The sequence below is a fragment of the Lactuca serriola genome, chromosome 4 (assembly GCF_051521515.1).
Source record: "Lactuca serriola cultivar US96UC23 chromosome 4, Lser_US96UC23_V15, whole genome shotgun sequence".
In the NCBI taxonomy this organism is placed as follows: Eukaryota; Viridiplantae; Streptophyta; class Magnoliopsida; order Asterales; family Asteraceae; genus Lactuca; species Lactuca serriola.
Genome location: NC_136411.1, coordinates 103,168,286 through 103,191,512, shown reverse-complemented (window position 1 = coordinate 103,191,512; position 23,227 = coordinate 103,168,286). Strand labels below are relative to the sequence as shown.

At 28.9% G+C, this 23,227-nt stretch overlaps 2 protein-coding genes across 2 annotated transcripts; one reads left to right on the top strand and one right to left on the bottom strand.

Annotated features, from left to right (window-relative positions):
- The first annotated feature begins 17,010 nt into the window (after nt 1–17,010).
- Nucleotides 17,011–19,464, top strand: LOC145102203 (cytochrome b561 and DOMON domain-containing protein At5g47530-like). Its single transcript, XM_079039578.1, has 3 exons — nt 17,011–17,707; nt 18,619–18,873; nt 18,977–19,464. Exons 1-3 carry the CDS (start codon nt 17,057–17,059, stop codon nt 19,316–19,318), a joined length of 1,248 nt encoding a protein of 415 aa, XP_078895704.1. The 5' UTR covers nt 17,011–17,056; the 3' UTR covers nt 19,319–19,464.
- A 401-nt stretch (nt 19,465–19,865) lies between these two features.
- On the bottom strand, nt 19,866–22,771 carry VTC4 (Inositol monophosphatase family protein). Its single transcript, XM_079039579.1, has 12 exons — nt 22,647–22,771; nt 22,467–22,522; nt 22,278–22,328; nt 21,670–21,750; nt 21,452–21,555; nt 21,286–21,370; nt 21,117–21,171; nt 20,975–21,018; nt 20,642–20,710; nt 20,465–20,565; nt 20,248–20,304; nt 19,866–20,155 (listed from the first exon to the last, which is right to left on the bottom strand). The coding sequence occupies exons 1-12, from the start codon at nt 22,657–22,659 to the stop codon at nt 20,059–20,061; spliced, it is 813 nt and encodes a 270-aa protein (XP_078895705.1). The 5' UTR covers nt 22,660–22,771; the 3' UTR covers nt 19,866–20,058.
- Nucleotides 22,772–23,227: the final 456 nt, after the last annotated feature.

Sequence of the window (23,227 nt, the reverse complement as noted above, 5' to 3'; positions counted from 1 at the left end):
CAGGGGCGAAGGTTTCCTCATAGTCTATACCTTCTTTTTGTGAATAACCTTTAACTAAAAGCCTAGCTTTGTTTCGAACAACATGACCATCTTTATCAGTTTTATTTTTAAAGATCCATTTTAAGCCCACAATAGAAACATCTTTTGGTTTGGGAATCAATCTCCATACCTTGTTTCTTTCAAATTCAACAAGCTCAGATTGCATAGAAACAACCCAATCAGGATGTTCCAAATCAGCTTTGACTGATTTCAGTTCTATTGTTGAAATAAAAACATTGAACATACAAAATTCCTGGTGAGTATTGAGTACCTCATTCATTGCACGAATTTGCGCCCTCTTTAATACTCCAGCTTGTGGATCACCAAAATTTTGTTCATGTGGATGATTTCAAGTCTATCTATCCAAAGGAGGATATGTTGGATCAAAATCCAACGGTGCATCTTCAAATGGTTCATCATTCTCTGAACCTGCAATAGATACATTATCAGTTGTATCATGAAAATTTTCGTTTTGATCATCATTTTGCTCCCCCTCGACATCAACATTCATTCTCCCATTCTCCCCCTCGAATGTATGCTCCCCCTCAACATGAGTACTCGAAGTCAAGTGTTCCCCCTCCACTTGATCAGGTTGTAAAATTGGCAGACTTTCGTTATAAACAGGAGAATTTGTTGTCGAGTGTAAATCAACAATTTGTTGTATCACTGTCGAAATCTTCCAAATGTTTCGATGCTTCAGGAATTCGATTATCCTCAACATGAATTTCAACATTAATAGCCCTATTAGGAATACCAAAAATCAAATCATAGTGATCATCGAATCTGATATTAAAGGTTTCTTCGATCTTCCATGTTCGCTTGTTGAGCACCCTGTATGCAACAAAATTATGAAAATAACCTAAGAATATTCCTTCATCAGCCTTAGACTGAAATTTCGAAAGATTATCCTTAAGATTCATAATGAAGCACCTGCAACCAAAACCATGGAAAAATTTTACATTTGGTTTCCTATTGTTAATGATTTCATAAGGAGTGATATCACATCTTCTATGAATAAAAGACCGATGTTGAGTAAAGCAAGCAGTAGAAACAGCTTCAGCCTAAAGATATTGTGGAAGATTCACGTAAGTCAACATCGTTCTTGCTGCTTTGCAGACTGAATGATTTCTCCTTTCGACAACACCATTCTGTTGAGGTGTTTAAGGAGAGGAAAATTTGTGTGAAATACCTTTATCAGCCAAAAACGAATCTAGAACCTTGTTCTTGAACTCAGATCCATTATCACTCTTGATTTTGCAAACCTTTTTCTTCAAACTTAATTCGATTTGTTTGATAAAATCGATCATCACTTGAGTTGTTTCTGATTTTAAACGAAGAAAATATACCCAAGTAAATATAGAAAAATCATCAACAATTACCAAAATGTACCTCTTGTTGTAGAGTGTTTCAACCGTTGAAGAACCACAAAGGTCAATATGAAGAAGTTCCAAAGGTTTGACGATCTTGGAATCAATCACAATCGGATAACCTTGTCTATGATGTTTTACTTGTTCGTAAGCTGCATATAGAGTATCATTATCAAATTTTAATACTAGCAATCCTCAAACAACATCTTCTACCACCAATTTGTTCATATTTTTAAAATTCAAATCAGACAATCTTCGATGCCACAACCAACTTATATCAGAGGAAGCCTTCAAAAGTAAACAAACAAAAGGAACACCAAAAATGGGTTTGATGTCAAGTGTAAACATATCTCCTTTTCACTTTGATTTAAGAAAAACTTATTTTGTTTCGATGTTGGATATGACACTTCCTTCTTCATTAAAAACAACTTGATTGCCAATGCCCACAACAAGTTGCGAAACACTGATCAAATTGTGTTGAAGACCTTCGGCATAAGTAACTCTGTTGATTGTAAACTGCCCATTGGTCACCTTCCCATAGCCTTTGACTTTACACTTGTTATTATTTCTGAATTTCATATCTCCAACATTTTCCAGTCTTCGAAAATATTTCAGGTTTCCCTTCTTCCCAGCCATGTGATGAGAGCAACCACTGTCGATATACCATTTTTTTTATCGTATTGCTCATCACACAAAACCTGCAATCATTTAAAGAATTTAGGTTCGCAAGGTTGTTTGGGTCCTGGATTATTAGAATAAAAAGCTTGATGAAACGAAGATCCAATTATCCAGTTATGAACTTTTGTCTTGACATTATCAATTAAGTCTACATCATTATTTAAGGGTATCGAAATGTAATCATTCGAAGATTTAAAGTTGACATTAACTTTCTCCTCATTCTTCTTAGTTTCTTTCTTACTGACATTTTCTTTCGAAATTGTTCTCCATTTTTTAACAGAAGGATTTGATTCTTTCTGAGAAGAACTTTCATTTGATGATTCATTCAAATACTTCTCATATACATCCTTAATTTGTTCTTGAGAGAATTTGCCAGAATGAAATCTCTTTCCCTTTCATTCCAACCAATGAGTGAAATTTTGCACATTTGTTTTTCCTTTAACAAATGAAGCTTTTACTGATTGTTTCGAAGGTGGATTTTGAAAATGAGGTTGACCAGTCTTGAAAGATTCATTTCTCTTCCCTTGAGCTTTGAATTTCTTAAAGTTTCTTGTTGGCTTTCTTGTTGAAACATGTTGAGTAAAACAATTCTGAAAACGGTTTTAATAACCAACATTATTTCTTGAAAAGAGTGTTTGTGAATGCGAAAACTTATTTTGATAAGGAACACAATGATAACTCTTTTGTTCAATTGATCGAAAATCACTTCTCTGAAAATTATTTTGTGAAAACCTTTGATTGTTAGAGTTCTTAACAAAAACTTTTTGTTGACTTTTCACATAATTCTCATGATAAGAAGTTTGAACATTAGACTTTTGGTTTGGTTTCAAAACATGTTCCTTGTCTTTAGAAAAATCTTTTTGTGATTTTGAAGGTTTTGACATCGATTTCTTTTCACCAAAAAATGGATTTTGTGATTTTGTCTTAACAGATAGAGACTTTTTCTTTTTAGACTTTTTGGAAGAATTTTTTTTTGTTTCTTTTTAGACACATAAGTATTCCAATAAGCCTTATTTTGTGCTTTATTCATTGAAATCTCATTTTCTTGTTAAATCTTTTGAATATTTTCTTTTTGACTTTGAACTTTTTCAATTGGTTTTTCAGAAACTTTAACATTTGTTTGTTTTTCAACCTTTGACGTTTCAGTTTTAACCACCTAAGTTCGACTTGGCTTTTGTCTTTGAAAAGTGTATGAGTTTTTGATAAGATTGTTCTCAATGGTGCGTTGATTTGAGAAAAATCCTTCATTTGAAGCTTTCTTATTGTCCTCTTCAACCAGTTTGTTTATCTCTGGATCCACACTTTCACCATTACCCTTTGTGACGAAAACTTGGTTTGGAAAGACAACATTATCAGTGCACTTGAAGATTGGATAAACCACATAATTAGGTTCAAGATAATGAGAACCTTTTTCTTTCATGATTGTGTCAAATTTCTTTGTCTCTTCATACACCTGATCTTCAACAATTCGAGGAATTTTTGTTTCTTTCGAAATACTTGTATCATTTGTTTCCTTCAAAACATCTTCATCATCGTTATTGTCAGTCTAACTATCTTCGACAGTAACATGGTCAGGATAAAAAACTTTCGGACTAGAGGGTTGGTCTTTGTCAACTTTAATATTCGAATCATGACATTTTTCTTTACCCTTAGCTAATGATTTGACATTAATGACAGATAACTGAGAAAAGTCAACATCTTCTTCTGCTTCAATTTCACTAGCATTGTCATCTTCGATATCAACAAATGTCTTGGGAGTTAGAAGCTGAATTCTCAGTCTTTTTCAAAATCTTGATTTGTTCATTTACAGTCAAAGTCTTATTAACTATATCAAAAATATCATTAGCATTTAGATGTTCATCAATTTTCACTATTCCATAAGGATATCTATTATTAGGAACTTTATCAAAGTCAGAAATAGTCATCTCACAATCATAAGAAGTTGCATCTACTTTTTCCCTTTCGAAAAATAAGAATGGTAGAAGCTTCGTATGTTGTTCTTTACTTATGTCACTAGAGTGATGCATTTCAATCAGTTTACAGTAGAGTCTTTTAGCAGAATTACAGTAAATATTCCTTTGTTTTAACAAAATCCTATTATTTGTATTCAAACTATCTCTATCAATCATGATGTTCGCTATTTGCAACTCCAGATGATCTATCTTAGCCTTCTTCGCCTCCAACATCCTTTGGGTTTCTAGTAACTGAGTACTAGCTTTTTTAGCCTCATTGCTAGCAGTGATCACTAGATTATTAACATAAGTAACAGCAACATCAAACTCAGTTAACACATAATTATAAGAACTTGAAGGAATATTAAAGGATTGAAGTAGAGAACGTACCTTCGAAGTCATTGGTGCATTGTCTCCTGATGTCGAAACAAAGCAACTACCAATGATTTTCTCTTCTTCATCCTCCTCATACCTTACGAACATGAATCCATGCGTTGGATTCCTCATTCTTCGTCATCCGAGCCTGAAGACCATATTTGGTATTTTTCCCTCATCCTCATCTTCTCCTCTCCCTACTAGTGACAACCCCTTCGACTTAGCCCTCACTTCTTCCAGCCTTTCAGAATAGTATGCCTCATCCTTAATTCAAATTAGTACCCATGTCAAGTTTAAGAAATTTAAATTAATTTATATATATATATATATATATATATATATATATATATATATATATATGTGTGTGTGTGTGTGTGAATTTAATATTTTAAAATAATCATTTTTCTCCAAATTAATTTTCTTAATAACCTTTCTTAATTCAAGTCTTCAAATTTTGACAAGTATTAATGATATTTATGGAAAACTGATTTGTACAAAAAGTTTTATAAATTATACCTCTTAAAATTCAAGATATGACTTATATATATATATATATATATATATATATATATATATATATATATATATATATATATATATATATATGTGTGTGTGTGTGTGTGTGTGTGTATATATATATATATATATATATATATATATATATATATATATGCTTAGGTTATTTTGTTTTTACTAACAATTGTGTGCTAAAATGCATAGATCTGGACCAACGAATGAAACTAATCAATGGACAATATTTAAGAGTGTATGATATTACAATGAGATAACATATACCATATAATCACACAAATTTTAGTAAAAGGGTATTCTGGACAATTAACTACATTTATTAAAGGAATTTTTTGGATTTTTAGGGATAATTAATTCTCCTAATTTTAAAAATTTGAATTTTTTTAATTAATTCAATTTTAATTCTAGCGTGATTTGTAAACATAACCAATTTTATTCTGTTAGAATATTTTTTGTTAGAATGACGTTCTTTAATAATTTTATTCTATTAGAATATTATTGAAGAATAACAAAATTCTTAAATCCGAGATTGAAAAATAACAACATTCTAATATATTATTATGCATCCGAACTTAAATACAAATTCATACATATTCTTACAGACTAAAAGTCTTATACATTTTAATATAATTATACATATTCTAAAAGACAATCAACAAAAATGAATAAAATTCTTAAAAAATAACAACATTCTTAAAATGTGAGTATGATAAAACTTTATTCATTCTTCAAGTTATTCCTATTAGGTCTTCAACACATTCTTCCAGCCGTTCTTGTCACAAATACAACAAAAACTAATAATGGTTTAAAAAATGTTCCTTGCAATTAACTATCACTTTATATATTCTGGTAGAATACATAGAATATGACATAATACATAGAATACATTATGCCAGAATACAAAGATTTTATTCTGACAGAATATATTCGAAAAGAATACATAGAATACATTCATAAGTATCGTATTTGTTGTTGATATAATTTTAGATTCCAAATATACAATAACGAGGGACAATAGAAATTGGAATTAAAAAATCACAAATTGAACCAAAATAATACACAGACAAATTAATTACCTTTTTAAACAATTTTCTCGAACAAGATGAGTAGCTTTCACCAATCTATGTTGGCATATGATGTCAAACCTTTACTATATTGGTATATGAAATCAAACAAAATTAATTCACTGTGTTGGCATATGAAATCAACCGCATTAGTATATACACAATATTGTATGATTTTGATTAATATAAAAATCAATCAATTATATGAAGTCAATCAATAACAATTAGAATATAATTTATAATACCTTTGTGTCAATTCTAATCCAAATAATTCAAACTCAATCACGAGATAACACACATCCAAACCCAATAATCAAACAAATTTTATATATTATATCAAATTTGCGTGTAGACATTTCCACAAACACCTTGCATGCAATAAGATAAAGTATAGCCAAACACACTAATACACTGATTAAATTCACCTAAAATCAATAACATACAAAATCAATCATGAGATACCGCAAATCCAACCCACAGATCAAATCACAAGAAAAAAATATAAATTTCAAAAAACAGTTTCTCTATTTAATAGAAATTCTGGACAATACAAGAAAAATGATAAAGTAAATTCATGTCCTCAAAAATGGTTGGAACACAATACCTTTGAAAATTCAATAAAGATACTGAAGCAAAAGGCAAACCAAATAAATAAATTCAAGGGTTTTTTAATTGGAAGAAATCCACATTTTGATGGGTTCCCAAATTGGACCACAAAGGTTATGCGTTTCTGCTTCTTTTTTTGCCACACAATTTAAAAGATATTGAAAATCAATTTTTTTAGAATAATAGCGTATCAGTTAAAAAAGTGGTAATAATATGAAATTAGGGTTTACCTTCATTTAATAATAACATAGTCGACACATATATCTATCACTGGTAGAATTAAAACAAAGCCCTTTCCCGGTGAAGATTGCTCTGACGGAGGTGTAGGTGGCGATGGAAGGAAATGGTTTAGGCAATGGGGTTTTAGGTTTTTATAAACTAATTTTTCTGATTTAAATGCTATTAAAGGGAAATTGACCCATTATTTAGGGATTATAATTTTGGAATATAATTAACTGTACATACATAATGACTAAACTACCCTTTATTATTTAATTAATGATTTCTTTTTTCCTAAATTCTGATCGGTCAATTCATGCACACAATAGTTATTGGAAACATTTGAACCTATCTCTCTCTCTCTCTCTCTCTCTCTCTATATATATATATATATATATATATATATATATATATATATATATATATATAGACACACACACACACACACACACACATATATATATATATATATATATATATATATATATATATATATATATATATATAGGGAGTGGTTCAAATGAGAACCAAAAAAGGTTAAGAACCCTAAGAACCTTTTTATTTAAATGTTTTCATTAGAGACATTTTGGAAAAAACCAATTATTAATATTATACTAAGCAAACTTTTCCACTCTCTACTTTAAAACTAGTTGTTACTTGTCATAGGACCACCATCGGACAGCTGCTAGACCACCGTCGAACCATTGCCGGAGTAAGAAATTCAGTGACATTTTTCTGGTCGTATCCACGGCTTAATAGAACAAACAATTTATCTCATATTTCTCTAGTAATACTTTTTAACACATACATTTTTATTTTTGTAGCAAAATATACAAAATTTAATCAAAAAATAGAATTATGCCTTGATAAATTTAATTTTCCCTCTTCTGACCTTAGGATCTTGTTAAAAAAAATATTGTTTATATGTCATATTCACACTTTAATTAAATATTAATTCAGTAATTCACATTTTATTATTTTCATGTATGCACTTAATCATATTTTAACACAAAATTTATATAAAATACACAACTTATACAGTCAATTATCAATTTAATACATAAAATTCACAATTTAATATAATCCATTTTACATTATTTCACATATTAAGAGAAGTAAAACTCAAACTTTACCACAACCACCACCAACTACCATACACCACCTCCAAAAACTTGTGTCACTATCACAACCATTCATCCTTCCAAATCATATTTGTAAGTAAAATGATGGATTCATAGCTTAAATATTATATTCACAGTTTAATTAACTAATTAATTCACTAATTTGGAGTTTAATGCAAAATAGTTATAAAAACTAATACAATCTTATAGATGTATACTACACAAAAAATAAATATATTCACAAGAAAAGTAATACAAATATTCATACATAAATCATTCATATTTTAATACAAAGTTCATTAAAAATTCACAGTTTGAACTAAAAATGCTTAGCTTAATGTAGTTAATTCACAGTTTAAAACACAAAAATCACAATTTAAACAGAAAACTCACAAGTTAATATAATCAATTCATAGTTTTAACATAAAATTTACAGCTTAATATAGTTAATTCATAATTTAAAATGCAAAAATCACAACTTAATACACAAAATTAACAACTTAATATTGTTGGCTCACAACTTAAACATAAAATTCATAGCTTAATGCAATCAATTTACAGTTTAAAACACAAAATTCACAGATTAATATATTAAATTCTCAATTTAGTATACAAAAAAGTATGCATTCATAGTCGTATTATCAAATTAAACTCTTAATACAGTTAATTCACAATTCAATACAAAAAATTCACAATTTAATACAAAATTTACAATTTAAATACTATATTCATAGTTTAAAAATCATATTAATTCACCAATTCATAGTTTACTATAAACAATTATAAAAATTAATACATTTATACAACACAATATATATATATATATATATATATATATATATATATATATATATATATATATATATATATATATATACTAGTTTATAACCCGTGGGAACCACGGTTACAAAATAAATTAAATTTCCATAGTAAAAATTTAAAAATTATTTATCAATTATTCTAAATAAATCATTAATTAAGGATATATCAAATTTTTAAAGTTATTATAACTTCAAATTTAACATATAATTAGAAAAAGTAAATTTGAATTTTGAAGTGTTACCTAATATATCTCTTTGATATATAACATACTATTAATGAAGAGTTATATTAGAGTGACACATGTCAAATGGAGATTAAAACTATTCTTTTATTAAAATAGGAATTCATAAGAAAGTTAATACAAAAATTGATACATAAATCATTCATAACATGAAATTCATGGTCCATCCACTCAATACATAGTATATTTACAACTTAATACATAGTTTATTCACAACTTAATACAATCAATTCAAAATTTTATATTATCAATCTAGTTACATTGATATTATTTATATATAATAAGATTGTAATAATATTAATATTTATTTATACATCTCCATTTAGGTTTTAATTACAACTTTCCAATAACAACGTCTTTATTTTATATGCATATAAAATAATGTATGCTCATATGATATAATAGTTATTAGACTTAAAAAAAACAACAAAGTTTACTTCATGCGTAAGAGTTTATAACATATTTATATTCATAAATAACTATATTTTAGAATTAATACCTAGATCACCTATATTATCCACTCTAAGAACAACTCCAACCACAAAACACTAAAAAACACTAAAATGATGACTTTGTAACATTAAAATGCAGTTTTCACGCCAACCATACACTAAAAATTTACATTAAAAATAATATATAGAATAAAATAATAATTATAATGGTGTTAAAAATAGTATATATATATATATATATATATATATATATATATAATAAAATAATGGAGTTATATTGAAAAAGTACATTTGGTGTTGGGAGATAGACACGCCAAATTTGGAGGCCACCAAGAGGCTTCACAAAAATGGTGATGATTTTGAAGATCCATTGGAATGGTTCTTAGAGGCTTTGCACCATTTTCGTGGTCCATTGGAGTTCCTCTAAGTAATTAATACTCTAAATAATTAAAATTATGCATGTAAAGAAGTACTTGTACAAATCTGCAAAAGTAAAGCATTGCAAATGACTTTTTCCTTTTTCCTTCGCCTATACATTGCAGCTTTTAGAATTGGTATCTAATAATCATTTCTAACCAAGACAAAATAGTCAGATTTCAAGTCTTCTTCTTCACACGACCAGACCTTCGACGGAGTTTGTAGCCTTTTGAAGTGCCTTCGCTGGAGTTTTCCATCAATCAAATATTCACCACATATGGATCAAAAAACCAATAAATCTTTGCCGATCTCGCATAGAAAAACCGACAACGGCTCAAAACAACATATTAACGTCGGAAACAATAGATTACAGTCATTAAAACTCGTTTTCTCGTAAATCAAACCAGATCTGGACTACAAACGCCACCGGAGTCAGAAGAAAAATCAATGAAATTAATCAAATCTAACTGTATCTGAACCAGAAGCATAAATGAAAGTCTTCGGGTTCATAAATCTACAGACATACCATCAGATACGTCAACTAGCGGTGGTAGTTCGCCAGTGATCGTATATGCGAGTAGTTCGGTCGTCGGAGAAGGTAACGACAGTGGTAGATTGTGACTATTATGTCTGATAAAGAGCATTTTTTTGTCCGATTTGTTGCATAAAACGATGGAATATCATCGTTGATCGAAGGTTGCAACATAGGAAGAGATGTAGCTGTTGTAGGGTTGTCGTCGTTGGTGGTGACGGACATAAGACCTTGGTGGTGTTCATCATGTGGTTAAAGAAGACGAGATAGAGAGAGATGGATTTTGTTGTTAGACCATGTTGAGAAATATTATGTTAGGTTTAAATCTAAGATCAGGTGGAAAAGATATAAAATATGAACTGGGTTTAAGTTTGGTATTATTTTCAATCATGTCATTCTTCCATTGACAAATATACCCTTAATAAGGTTTGCAAACATTTAATGTAAGAAAATGACAAATGTAATCATTCATAATAAGCTAAAAATGAGTTAAAAATAAGTGGTTCTTAGGGTTCTTAACCTTTATTGGTTCTCATTTGATCTTATATATATATATATATATATATATATATATATATATACACACACACACACACACTAGATGTGTGCCCGTGCAAAGCAGCGGCGATAAATAGTTTCTTTGGCGAATAGTTTTCTTACAAGAAAATGTATTAGATTTTGTTATTAGTTATTATGTAATAAGAAAAATTATCACTTTTAATTAAAATATTTATGTTTAGAACTTATATTTATATTGTATGTTTATACATTTGATGTAAATTAATTATTATCTGTATCTAATTTAAGAAATATAAATTAACTTATATTTATGAATTTAATACTTTAAAATTATTATTTTGCTCCAAATTAATTTTTTAATAACCTTCATTAATTCAAGTTTTCAAAATTTGATAAGTATTAATAGTTTTGTTATGTATAATTGATTTGTACAAAAAGCTTTGTATCTTGTACCTTTTAAAATTCAAGATATGACTAATATGTTTTATATATATATATATATATATATATATATATATATATATATATATATATATATATATATATATATATATATATATATATATATATATATATGAAGTTTCAATAGAAAATGCATATTAGGGTTAATAATTAACTACCAATTATAAAATGACACATGTCAACTATTTTAGATGTTATTTAAATTACAAAAAGTATCCTTTTAGTTTGGTTAAAATTACACATTTACTCCTTAAACACTTCAAACATCGAATTAACAGAACCATTGATTAATTTCATTAACTTTTTACTTCAGTTTCACAAGATTCCTTTATGTTTTCTCAAAAGAAAAGACCGTTTTAGATCATTTTATTTACTGATCACTAAAACACAATTGATATACCGAACACCTACAAACTTGATCACGTAAACAACCAAATGTAATTTACAAACCATTGAAATTGAAAACAACCAAATGCAATTTACAGATCATTTTCTTTTTTTGTATTAGATATTTCTCTTGAATTGCTTATTATTCTTTCAGAATAAAATCTATATATTCTGTCAGAATGTATTTATGTATTCTGTCATATTTTTATGTATTCTACCAAAATATATAAAGTGATAGTTAATTGCAAGTAACATGTTTTCAACCATTATTAGTTTTTGTTGTATTTGTGATAGAAATTGCTGGAAGAATGCATTGAAGACCTAATAAGAATAACTTGAAGAATGAATAAATTTTGATCATACTCACAATTTTTTAATGTGGTTATTTTTTAAGAATTTTATTCATTTTTGTTAATATTCTTTTAGAATATGTATAATTATATTAAAATGTATAATACTTGTAATCTGTAAGAATATGTATGAATTTCTATTTAAGTTCGTATGTATAAAAATATATTAGAATGTTGTTATTTTTCAACCTCGGATTCAGTAATGTTGTTATTCTTCAATAATATTCTAATAGAATAAAATTCTGAAAGAACGTCATTCTAACAAAAAAATATTCTAACATAATAAAATCGGTTATGTATACAAATTACGTTAGAAATAAAATTGAATTAGTTAAAAAAATTCAGCTTTTTAAAATCAGGAGAATTAATTATCCCTAAAAATCCGAAAATTTCCTTTTATAAATGTAGTTAATTGTCCAAAATACAATTTTGCTAAAATTTGTGTGATTATATGATACATATTATCCCATTGTAATATCATAAACTTTCAAATCATGTTCATTGATTAATTCCATCTGTTGGTCCAGATCTGTACATTCCGGCACACAATAGTTAGTAAAAACAAAATAACATAAACTTATATATATATATATATATATATATATATATATATATATATATATATATATATATATATATATATATATATATATATATATATATATATTGGAGCTAGATAAACTATTGATTACGCAATTCATGTTATACGTTGTATTTATGTTATATCCCATTGCATTAGACATTTATAATATCTATTTGTTCACGTCGACTATTGTGTTACTAACATGTCTCACTTGGTAAAAGATGATAATGTAGCTTGATATGTTTCGACATTAAGAGGCTGAGAAGTTTTGAACCCTCACCTTTTTACTCAATGTGTGCATTGCCTGTTAGAAGATACACGTTTACAATTCAATCATGAACCAGCACAATTAAATATTGATTACACAAGATGCTTTATTAGGTCATCTTCACATCCAGCGCAATTAATCTGAATATGAATTCTAGAATATTATACAACTATTAAAGGATTACGCAAAGGGGAAGAAACCTGTTCAATAAGAAATGTATTATAAAAATACATTATATGGTTATGTTAAGGACAAAGCAGAGATATGACGAATAATTAACTTTATAAAATATATGGTTTGTCACTTAAGTTTTATTTATTTATGAAAAACATATAATATAGTCATTTTTCTTAGTTATTTTTTAAATATACCTTATAGCTTCACATATTTCTAATATAACCACACATTTTGCAGTGGATCCATTGAGAAATATTGTGGCAATTACGAAGTGTGTTTTTGCTCCTATACGATGTTATTTTTTGCATTTCGAATTGCAAAATAGGTCCCATTATGAAAGATGGAGTGATTGGTGAATGAGGCTTGAGGATTGGGAATTGAGGAATATGAAATGAAGACTGCGGGTAATTAGCTTTTAGATTCAAACAATTATCTATTTGTTTTGATCATATATAACGTTGAGTCGTAGAGACTAATTGCTCTTTCGAAAAAGGTTAATGTGTCCTATATCGAGATGATGTTGGTGGATGGTATACATAATAAACAAAGGATGATATGATGTTAATGTCTCACATTGTATATACATAGTTTATTTTTTTATTTTTTATTTTTTTAAATTTTTATCTGACTCTAAATATAAACTTCATGTTGGTATCATTAATAAATCATTCAAGAACGTTTGTGAGACTTAGCACACTTATCATAATCGTATTAACCATATAACTTTTTGGTTTTTTTTTTTTTTTTTTTTTTTTTTTTGCATTTTCTAATGTGCGATTACCTAACATATACATCGTTTAATCGAAGATAAAACATAAACAATATTTATATCATAATGAAAAATATGTACATATAATTCAAATTAACAACATATAGTACATTTAAGAAAATAAACAAAAATACAACAAGATAAGAGACGTAGATAATTGTTACATTGGAAGCAAATAGTATAAACCTAAAATTTGTTTCCCTCTTGAACCATTACACCGAGTTCCTCGGTGCAAAAGTTTCTATTTCTTATTGAAATGAGATACTGGTAATGAGAAACACTGAAAAGAATCAGATTTTTTGGGCTTGAAATATTTGGACCTTTTATGGGTCATTACGAAATATATGGCTATATCGGAAATGAACTAAAGTTCATGATATTTTTTGATAAACTATTAATAGAGATGCGCATTTTAGTCTTTTTTTTTTTTTTTTTTTTTTTTCCTTTATTGGTATTCCACTTAAATTAATAAAAAAAAAATCCATTCTGTAATTAAAGGCCACGATATCCCCCTTTACAAAACTTATTTAAGAATGTACTTACTAATTTTTAAAAAATAATTATGATTTAATTTTTTACATTCAAGAAACCATCTCTCCTAGAGATGGAAAAGAAAACGGGGACAAAGGATACGGAGGATCATAATCCTTATTTTTATCCCTGAATCCTCATTTCAATCATGATTCCAATCATGGTCTCCATCTTCATCCCACCGGGAATATCATTGAATCATCATCCCCACTCCCAATGAGGATTAAGGATCCACAGTAGGAACTCGAAGATTTATTTTTCTCTTTTAATATAAAAAATTTTACATAAAGAAAAAAATCTAAATTTCAACAACATAAGTTTAAAGATTTTAAAAAACATAAAAATATTCATAGATGAAATAAAAAATATATACTAATTTTCTACTAAATTTAAATACATACATGAAAAATCAAGTAGAAAATAATTATTAGAGTGATATTTGAGATAAAATAGATAATTCAATGAGAAAAAATTATACACGATGTTAAATTAGATAAAAAAAATAAGAAAATATACAATTTCTACAAAGTAATTACTAATGAATTGGGTTATTTGGATTAAATTTTAGGTATTGTAAATTATACTATAAATATATGTTTTGTATTGTTTTTATATATTAAGTAAAGAAAAAAACAGCTCATATAGCTAAAAACCGGTGATTAAAGGTCATATTCCTACGGTTGAGATGATAATATAATACACCACTAATCAAGATCACTCCCAAATCGAAGGTCAAACGTTGTTTCACGTTTGTTGAGTTTTAGGTGAACAGAAAACAATTCAAAGCATATGAGATTTAATACGATTTTAACTTTTATCTCTAGTATAGGTCTTACTTTTGCTGATACCATGGTTTTAAGGTTTATAATTACTTTTATCATTTATTCTCATAACATGCAAGTGAAAATGAAATATCAAATGGAAACAAGTATAATTAAAATATAAAATTAAAGGAAAATCAACAAAATCAAGGATAGAATATGGGGATGGACACCAACTCTACTTGTTAATTATAGGGTGAATACAGGTGGGAAAGGTACAACTAATCCAACACAAACCATGTACTACTTGTTTTGCATAGGTTACAAGTCTTTAGACATGAGCTTCCATGGTTGGTCAAAGCAAGTCAACATTGATAATTGTGTTGACTTTGATTAATAGTATAATTGTATGAATTAGGCTTTTGTAGTTTTGTTGGAATGGTTTCACTTGTTTAACCACTTTCCATTCATTTTTCAGACCAATACTCGCTTATCTTACTTTACTATATGATTACAAAAATGAAAAGAATATTCAATTGAAAAACAAGATTCAAAAAATAATATAATTAAAATTTAGAGTCCTATGACCTATGTCCATTTCATTTCACTCATCATAGCTTCTTTTGTTCACCCATAAATAAATCAAGGTGAAAATTTTACGTTACATTATACAATATATTTAATTGTAATCAATGTTTCATACAAAAAAATCAATATGATATAAGGTAATTAAAACCCATATAGAATTCGAATAAGAAGATATATTTTAATTTACTTTTACAAATAAATATATAAAAATTAATTAAAATCAAGAAATTAAAAAAAAAAAATTGTATCATTAAAAATACATAAATAAAAATGAGTAATATTGCAATCCATGATAGAATGAAATAAGACGATCTCAGTAGAAAAATGAAAAGTAATCATTATTTTAAAATCCTTCAATTTCATTATATCATTCAAAAGTAAAAAACGGATAACTTTTTACCAGACATAATCCTAAAATTTGATAAGAAATCATCAATTTGATTTGAAGATAAGAAAACTTAAAAAGCAAATAACATAATAAAATGCAACATAATTCAAATAAATCAATCCAGCCTAATTAAGGTCTTGTAGCCCTCATAATCTTTGTAGGGGATTGGTTACTTATCTTTAAATCTTCTTTCTTGTAGTAATTAGGAAGCAATATTAATATTTATTTTTTTACTTTGTAATCATGATAATAAATACATTGTATAACTCCAAAACACCTCTTGTTATCATGTTTGACTAATGTGGGTCAACTGTCATTTTCATTTGACTAATATTAACATGGTTAACCAAAACCATTGCTTTAATGTCACCTCTGACTAATTGGGGTCTTCAAGAGGTCAAATCTATTCTCATCAACTATGACTTTACTAATCACTTTTTTAAAAATCAAATTGATACTAATCACTTTTTAGTTAGACCACAATTAATTGACTTGCAATAAAAAACCATAATTAATCAAATTGGTAAACTTTCTTTAACAACACAACTAATTGCTAGAAGCAAATTGATTGTATGTATTCTCAATAAAAAAAATGACATATATACTTTAATGGTTGCCATTTGAAAATGTGTGAGAGAGAGAGATAATGAAAATAAAGTAGGGATGAGTTGTAGAGGCTTCACATATAATATATTTTGTACAATGGGCAGTTGGAGGTAGATATGTGTATGTGTTGTGTTTGTTATTGAAAGTGTCACCACTCACCTCCATCAAACTTACACACCAAACACAACCCCACCAATTCATCCATTATAAGTAACCCAACACAACCCCTTCTTTCCAAACAACAAAAAAACATGGGTTTAAGTTTAAGCCAACGAGGGGTATTTCTGTCTTTCACCATACTAACAACACTCTTTCTCTCAATTCAATCTCAATCTCAATCTCAAACTCAAACATGTTCCAATTACGCATTTCAAAGCAACAAGGTATTCACAACTTGCAACGATCTCCCAGTTTTAAACTCTTTTCTCCACTACACATACGACCCATCTACCCAGACACTCCAAATCGCGTATCGGGTCACAAACATCGGATCCTCGAAATGGGTCGCGTGGGCCATTAATCCAACGTCTCAAGGCATGGCCGGGTCGCAAGCCCTTGTGGCTTTCCAGCAACCCGATGGGAGTATGAAGGCGTACACGTCACCAATTACGGGTTATGGGACGCAATTGGCTGAAGGGGAATTGAGTTTTCCTGTTTCTGATTTGTCAGCGAGTTATTTGGATAATAATAATGAGATTATTATTTTTGCGAGTTTGGGTTTGAATGGGAGTGGTGTGGTGAATCAAGTGTGGCAAGAAGGTGATTTATCGGGAAATGTGCCAACTGCACATGCTACGTCTGGTGCGAATGTTAGGTCGATGGGGACTTTGAATTTGCTTTCTGGGCAATCCGGGACTCAAGGTGGGGTACTCGGAGGTGGTTCGAAAAACAGGAAGCGAAATGTAAGAAATAACAACGTACTTTCATTTATTTATTTGTTTATTATAGTTTTTTACATTTGTCGAATTATAAAGTATTTGAGTAGATTTTTGAAAGTAAAATGTTTAAGAAGAAAAAGGGTAAGTACAATTTTGTGATATAATAAATAAGGGAAAGTAAGAAAATTAACTATTATAAATGCTTTTTTTTTTGAATAACTATTTTTTCAGTTTTTGAAAAATGACCATCTACTTCCGAATTGATCTTAAAATTTTGAAGTTTTTTTTTTTTGTGTTTTTCTCATTTTTTTTCGAATAAATATCTCTACTTATGTCTAAAATGTGTATTTCGAAGCGTTTAATGTCATCGTTTTTCAATCAAATGTTTTCATTTTCTGTCATAATATTGTATATACTTCACATTTAATATATTTGTTTAACTTTTTGTTAAATTTAAATAAAAAACGATTTTTTTCTCAAAAATCCAGAACTGTTCGTCGGACATGTTCTTGAAATTCTAAGTTTTTTTATTTATTTATTTTTATTTTTTCGAATTCCAGAATGTAAGTCATAAATACTATACTTTTTTGTTAAAAAAAGGTATTTTTTTCTCGGTCCAAAATGCCCATTATGAACTAGTTGGTTATTTTTGCCAAAAACAATTTTTTTGGTTATTTTCTTCAAATACATGTTAAATCATGGTTACATTACTCAATTTATAAATGAAAGTAGGCTGATATTTCTTGCATTTAGCCTTACAAGTGTAGGGTGACCCTTACATTAGGGTTAAATGCAAGAATAGCAACACACTTACATTGATTTCTTTATTATATCATCCTACTTTCATTTCATCAACAATAGCGATTTTCACTAGATAGATTTTTCAAAGTATAATGTCTGAATAAGAACAAGATTTAATTTATAAAATTACGCAGATTCATGGTATCCTGAATGCAATAAGTTGGGGGATCATGATGCCTATTGGGGCAATAATTGCAAGGTATCTAAGAGTATTCCAATCGGCGGACCCCGCTTGGTTTTATCTTCATGTCACCTGCCAAACATCCGCATACATCACCGGAGTTGCCGGATGGGCCACCGGAATCCACCTTGGAAGCCAGTCTCCGGGCATCCAATTCACCTCTCACAGAGTCATAGGCATCATTCTCTTCTGTGTAGCCACCCTCCAGGTATGTTTTTACAAATTTGCCTTGTATATATATAAATTTTTTTATATCTCTTAAAGTGTGGTAAGAAATAATAAGAGTTTGGATTTATCATTTTTATATATAGGTGATTGCTTTGTTGGTAAGGCCAAAGAAGGAACACAAGCATAGAATATTTTGGAACATCTACCACCACTCACTTGGCTACACAATCATCATCTTAGGCATCATCAATATATTTAAAGGATTTGATATTTTAAACCCTGAGAAGAAATGGGAAAGGGGTTATACTGGAATAATTATTATTATAGCTATCATTGCAGCGATTCTAGAAGCTTACACATGGTTTGTGGTTTTAAGGAGGAAGAAAGCTGCAAATGTGGAGAAGACGAGTAATGGAAATGGGTATGCGAGCAATGGGAATTATGGACATTATCCGTATTCTGATAGGACTAATGGGAGGGTTTAAGTAAAAAAATTAAGTTTCTTAAATGGTTTTTCGACTTTATTTTTGTTTTTTTCTTTGTGTCTATATTTGTTCTTTATGGTTATCTTGTATTTTTATTTTTAGGGTCTGAGTTTTAAATTTTAAATTTAAATTATAATTAAATTAAATGGTATGTTATTGGACCTATCTCCATTTTATTTTGTGGAGATTAGGGTTGTGTTTATTTTCTTTTTGGTCTTCCGATTTTATCCACACTTTCTCCTTTTTTTTTTCTCAATTTTAAGGGGTAAAAAGTAATAAACTATAATTAGTAATTACAACATCAAATTAGGGTAAAATAGTGATTTTATATGGATGTAACGGTTGAATTTGGACGGGTTGAGTGTTAAGGGACCAAATCTGTAAAATATCAAAAAAGCAACAAAATTTGTTTTTGGACCATATTCAAAACAAACGCTATACCACAGGGACCAAATTTGTAATTAGAAAAACCCACAAATTATCGCATCCCACTTTCAATTTATGTCTTGTTACCACATTATGAACTTTGTTCTCGATCTCGTAAGTGTTTTTCCCAAATAAAACTTTCCATAATATATTGAAATTTGTGGTTCCAAAAATCATTCAAATTATCTATTTATCAGACATATAACAAGTCTAAAGAAACAATTAAATGCAAATAGGTAGAAATAGAATATCAGTTGAATAGATCTTAAGAAGCATCAAGATAACTTAACTGCTAAAAAATCGATCTTTTTTTTTTAAGCAGATTGTTGTAATGCCTCAACAAATGCATCTTTCACCAGAGGGTTTGAAGCTGCAATGCGTTGAGCAGTGATGTCAAAATCATTACCAGATCTGTCACAACACAAGTCAAACAATATGACAATTAATAGAGTCAAAGGACAATTTAGTCATTTACAAAAAATTATTTATATATATATTCTTACGGATCAAATATGAGACCACCAGCTTCTTTAACAATCACAGCCCCTGCTGCAACATCCCTAACCATGGCATCAACTTTAAATTCAGAAAGGGTTAAATGTAAGAAATAGCAATGTACTTTGAAAAAATTTTATTTTCCATATAATCTCTTGATAATGTAATTGAAAGTACATTGCTAATTAGAAAACATAAAAAAAAGGGGGTTTAAATAATCCATACCAAGGTCCACCAAATCCACATTCATAAAATAGATCAATTCTTCCACATGCAATCCCACAGAGACCCAATGCACAAGAGCCTCCCATTCTGATTGATCTCACCTGATTACATAAGAAATTTTATAATTAAAGAAATTCATTTTCCACTTATTTTTAATGGGAAATTTTATGGTTTTACCTTGTAAAGTAAGCTATTGATTCGATTTGTAGTGGCATCCAGAGTGGCTTTATCGCGCTTGGTTCCAGCCTGTTCTTAAACATTAAAATATGTAAATTTACCTTCTAGGGGTATTTTCAATTATGAGGATGAGGAGGGCATTCATGTCTTTTTTATTTATTTATTTATAAAAGAAAGATCGAGAATGAGTTCTTTCCCACCTTTTTCATTGGGGAAAATTTAAAATTTTGCCCCATTGACATCAACATCAGTATCAGTACAATGAAAGCCAAACACAGGACATGGCATGTGTAACAAAAAGGGTATTATGGTCCAATTGATGTTAAAAGTTACCTCTGTGGCCAGGAGGGATGTGACAAGTTCAGATTGAGAAGAAACTGCAACGTGTTGGAAAAAAGCAAGAAATTATTAGAGGCCATGAGAAGAAACATATTACGAATATTTACATAGAAATTAGAAAATAAAATATACTCACCTTTGATAGGATTTCCATTAAGGTGAGCACCTTTTCCATTGATAGCAGTGAAAAGCTATAAGTTGGATTCGAAACTCATAAGTGATCACAATAAATAATTCATGTTTTAATTTGGAGTTGTGATAAAAAAAATTGTTTGTTTGAATTATTTTGGTATAGAAAGGATTACCTCATCCATGATTGGGTTGTAAACAACTCCAACTGTGGGGACCTTTTGAATAGTAAGACCAATAGAAACACACACAAAGGGGAACCTGAAATGGTGTTTTATTTGGAAATCAATTCGAGTGACTAAATTTAGAATAAAATGTTTCTTAAAGATTCAAAAAAAGTACCCATGGACAAAGTTGGTAGTTCCATCAAGAGGATCAACTATCCAAGTTGGTTCATCTGTCAGCTGAGTTACACCATTGGCAGCAGTGGTTTCTTCTCCAATGAACTAAGATTTATAAACAAATAATTAAGAAATAAGAACTACAAATGTTACAAAAAGGGAAGGAACTCTAGCAATAAATCTAAATTAGACTGGAAAGTACAAGGAATTAGCTTTTACTTTGTGGCTTGGGAAACGATCTTTTAGATGATTAAATATAAGATCTTCACAAGATTTATCTGTTTCTGTGACCAAATCCACCTGCATTACCAATGAGATTAAAGATTATTGAGAGCAAAGTAACCAGGAATAGAAGATGCTACTAGATTAGCTAAAGAACTAAGGTTGTGAAAAGTTCAAAGAATCCTAATTTGCTTACATATTGGAAAGGCATAATGGAGTTACAGGTATTTTCACCAAAGAACATTCCCAAATCATTGTTATTAACTAACTTGCTATCTCTCAACACTTTAATAAGATTTGTCACATATGATGAACATATGAGATCAATCTTCTTTTGATAGAAAGCATAATAATTTATTCAGATATTCAACCAATTTGAGTAGCTAAGAATCCGGCATGACAGATTATAGAGCTTTCACACTAAACGAATGAAGTGAAATCACTCACACACAAACATATGGATACCAAAATACAAAATCGGATGTAAATCAAATACGAATACGCTGCTGCAAACTAAATCGATACTCCAATCGCTAAACCAATACAGCATTAAAGAGCACAGATTTGGCTACATGAATAAGTAAATTGGAGAATGGAGATGATACCGATCCTTTATGCTCCACATGCTTAGTCTGGTAAAATGCTTTCCGAATAACCTGATTTCCGGAAAAACAAATGAATTACGCAATCAGATGAGACTTCAACAGTTGAACTAAATTCAAGCAAAATCAATACAGTAGAAAGTAAAAACACAGAAATTTGCAACTGATCTGATAGTGCAAGTGTAACCTAACCTCTCCAGCTTTCTTAGCTACATCAACTGCGACATCGAGAAACTCGTCGAGCGAATCTGTAACAGATGGTACAAAAAACAATTCATAATCAATTACTACCATAGATTGCAACATACATGATGAGCATACAAATACACAGAATAGAAAAATGTGTGTGAGAAATAAGTAGAGTCGTAGTACCTTTTTCCGCCATGTCCAAATCGGCGAAGCAATTTAAGAGGGAGAGGGAACGATGGGGCGATCACGCACCGGAATGGTTGAGAATGAGTGATGAAATTGTAGTGCGAGTGCGAGTGAAAATGTGGCTCCATTGCAAGTACATATACAATAAAAATCGTATCGTGGGTCAAAATTAAAATTGTTTTCTTTTTAAATTAACTTTATTTATTTATTTTTATTTTTTAAAGAAGAATCTAGCATTTTATTTGTTATATAACTCTCTAGAAAGTGTTTGAAACAAATAGTTAAAATATTAGTATTGTGAGAATGTAAATTAAATTTTCTATTGATTATTGAGTATTTAAAATCTTGTTGATTATTTATTATTTTTACACAGTATAGTTATGATTCACAACATAACATGACTTATATTGTTTTGTTTAAAAATACATGAGGAATATAAATAATATCAAGAAAACTTTTAACAACTAAAATATAGTTGGTTTATATAAAAATTGACAAAAGTGTTGTATTATTTGTGTTTAAGAAGTACATAAAAATATATTGTGGCCCAAAAGTAGCATAACAACATATACCATACG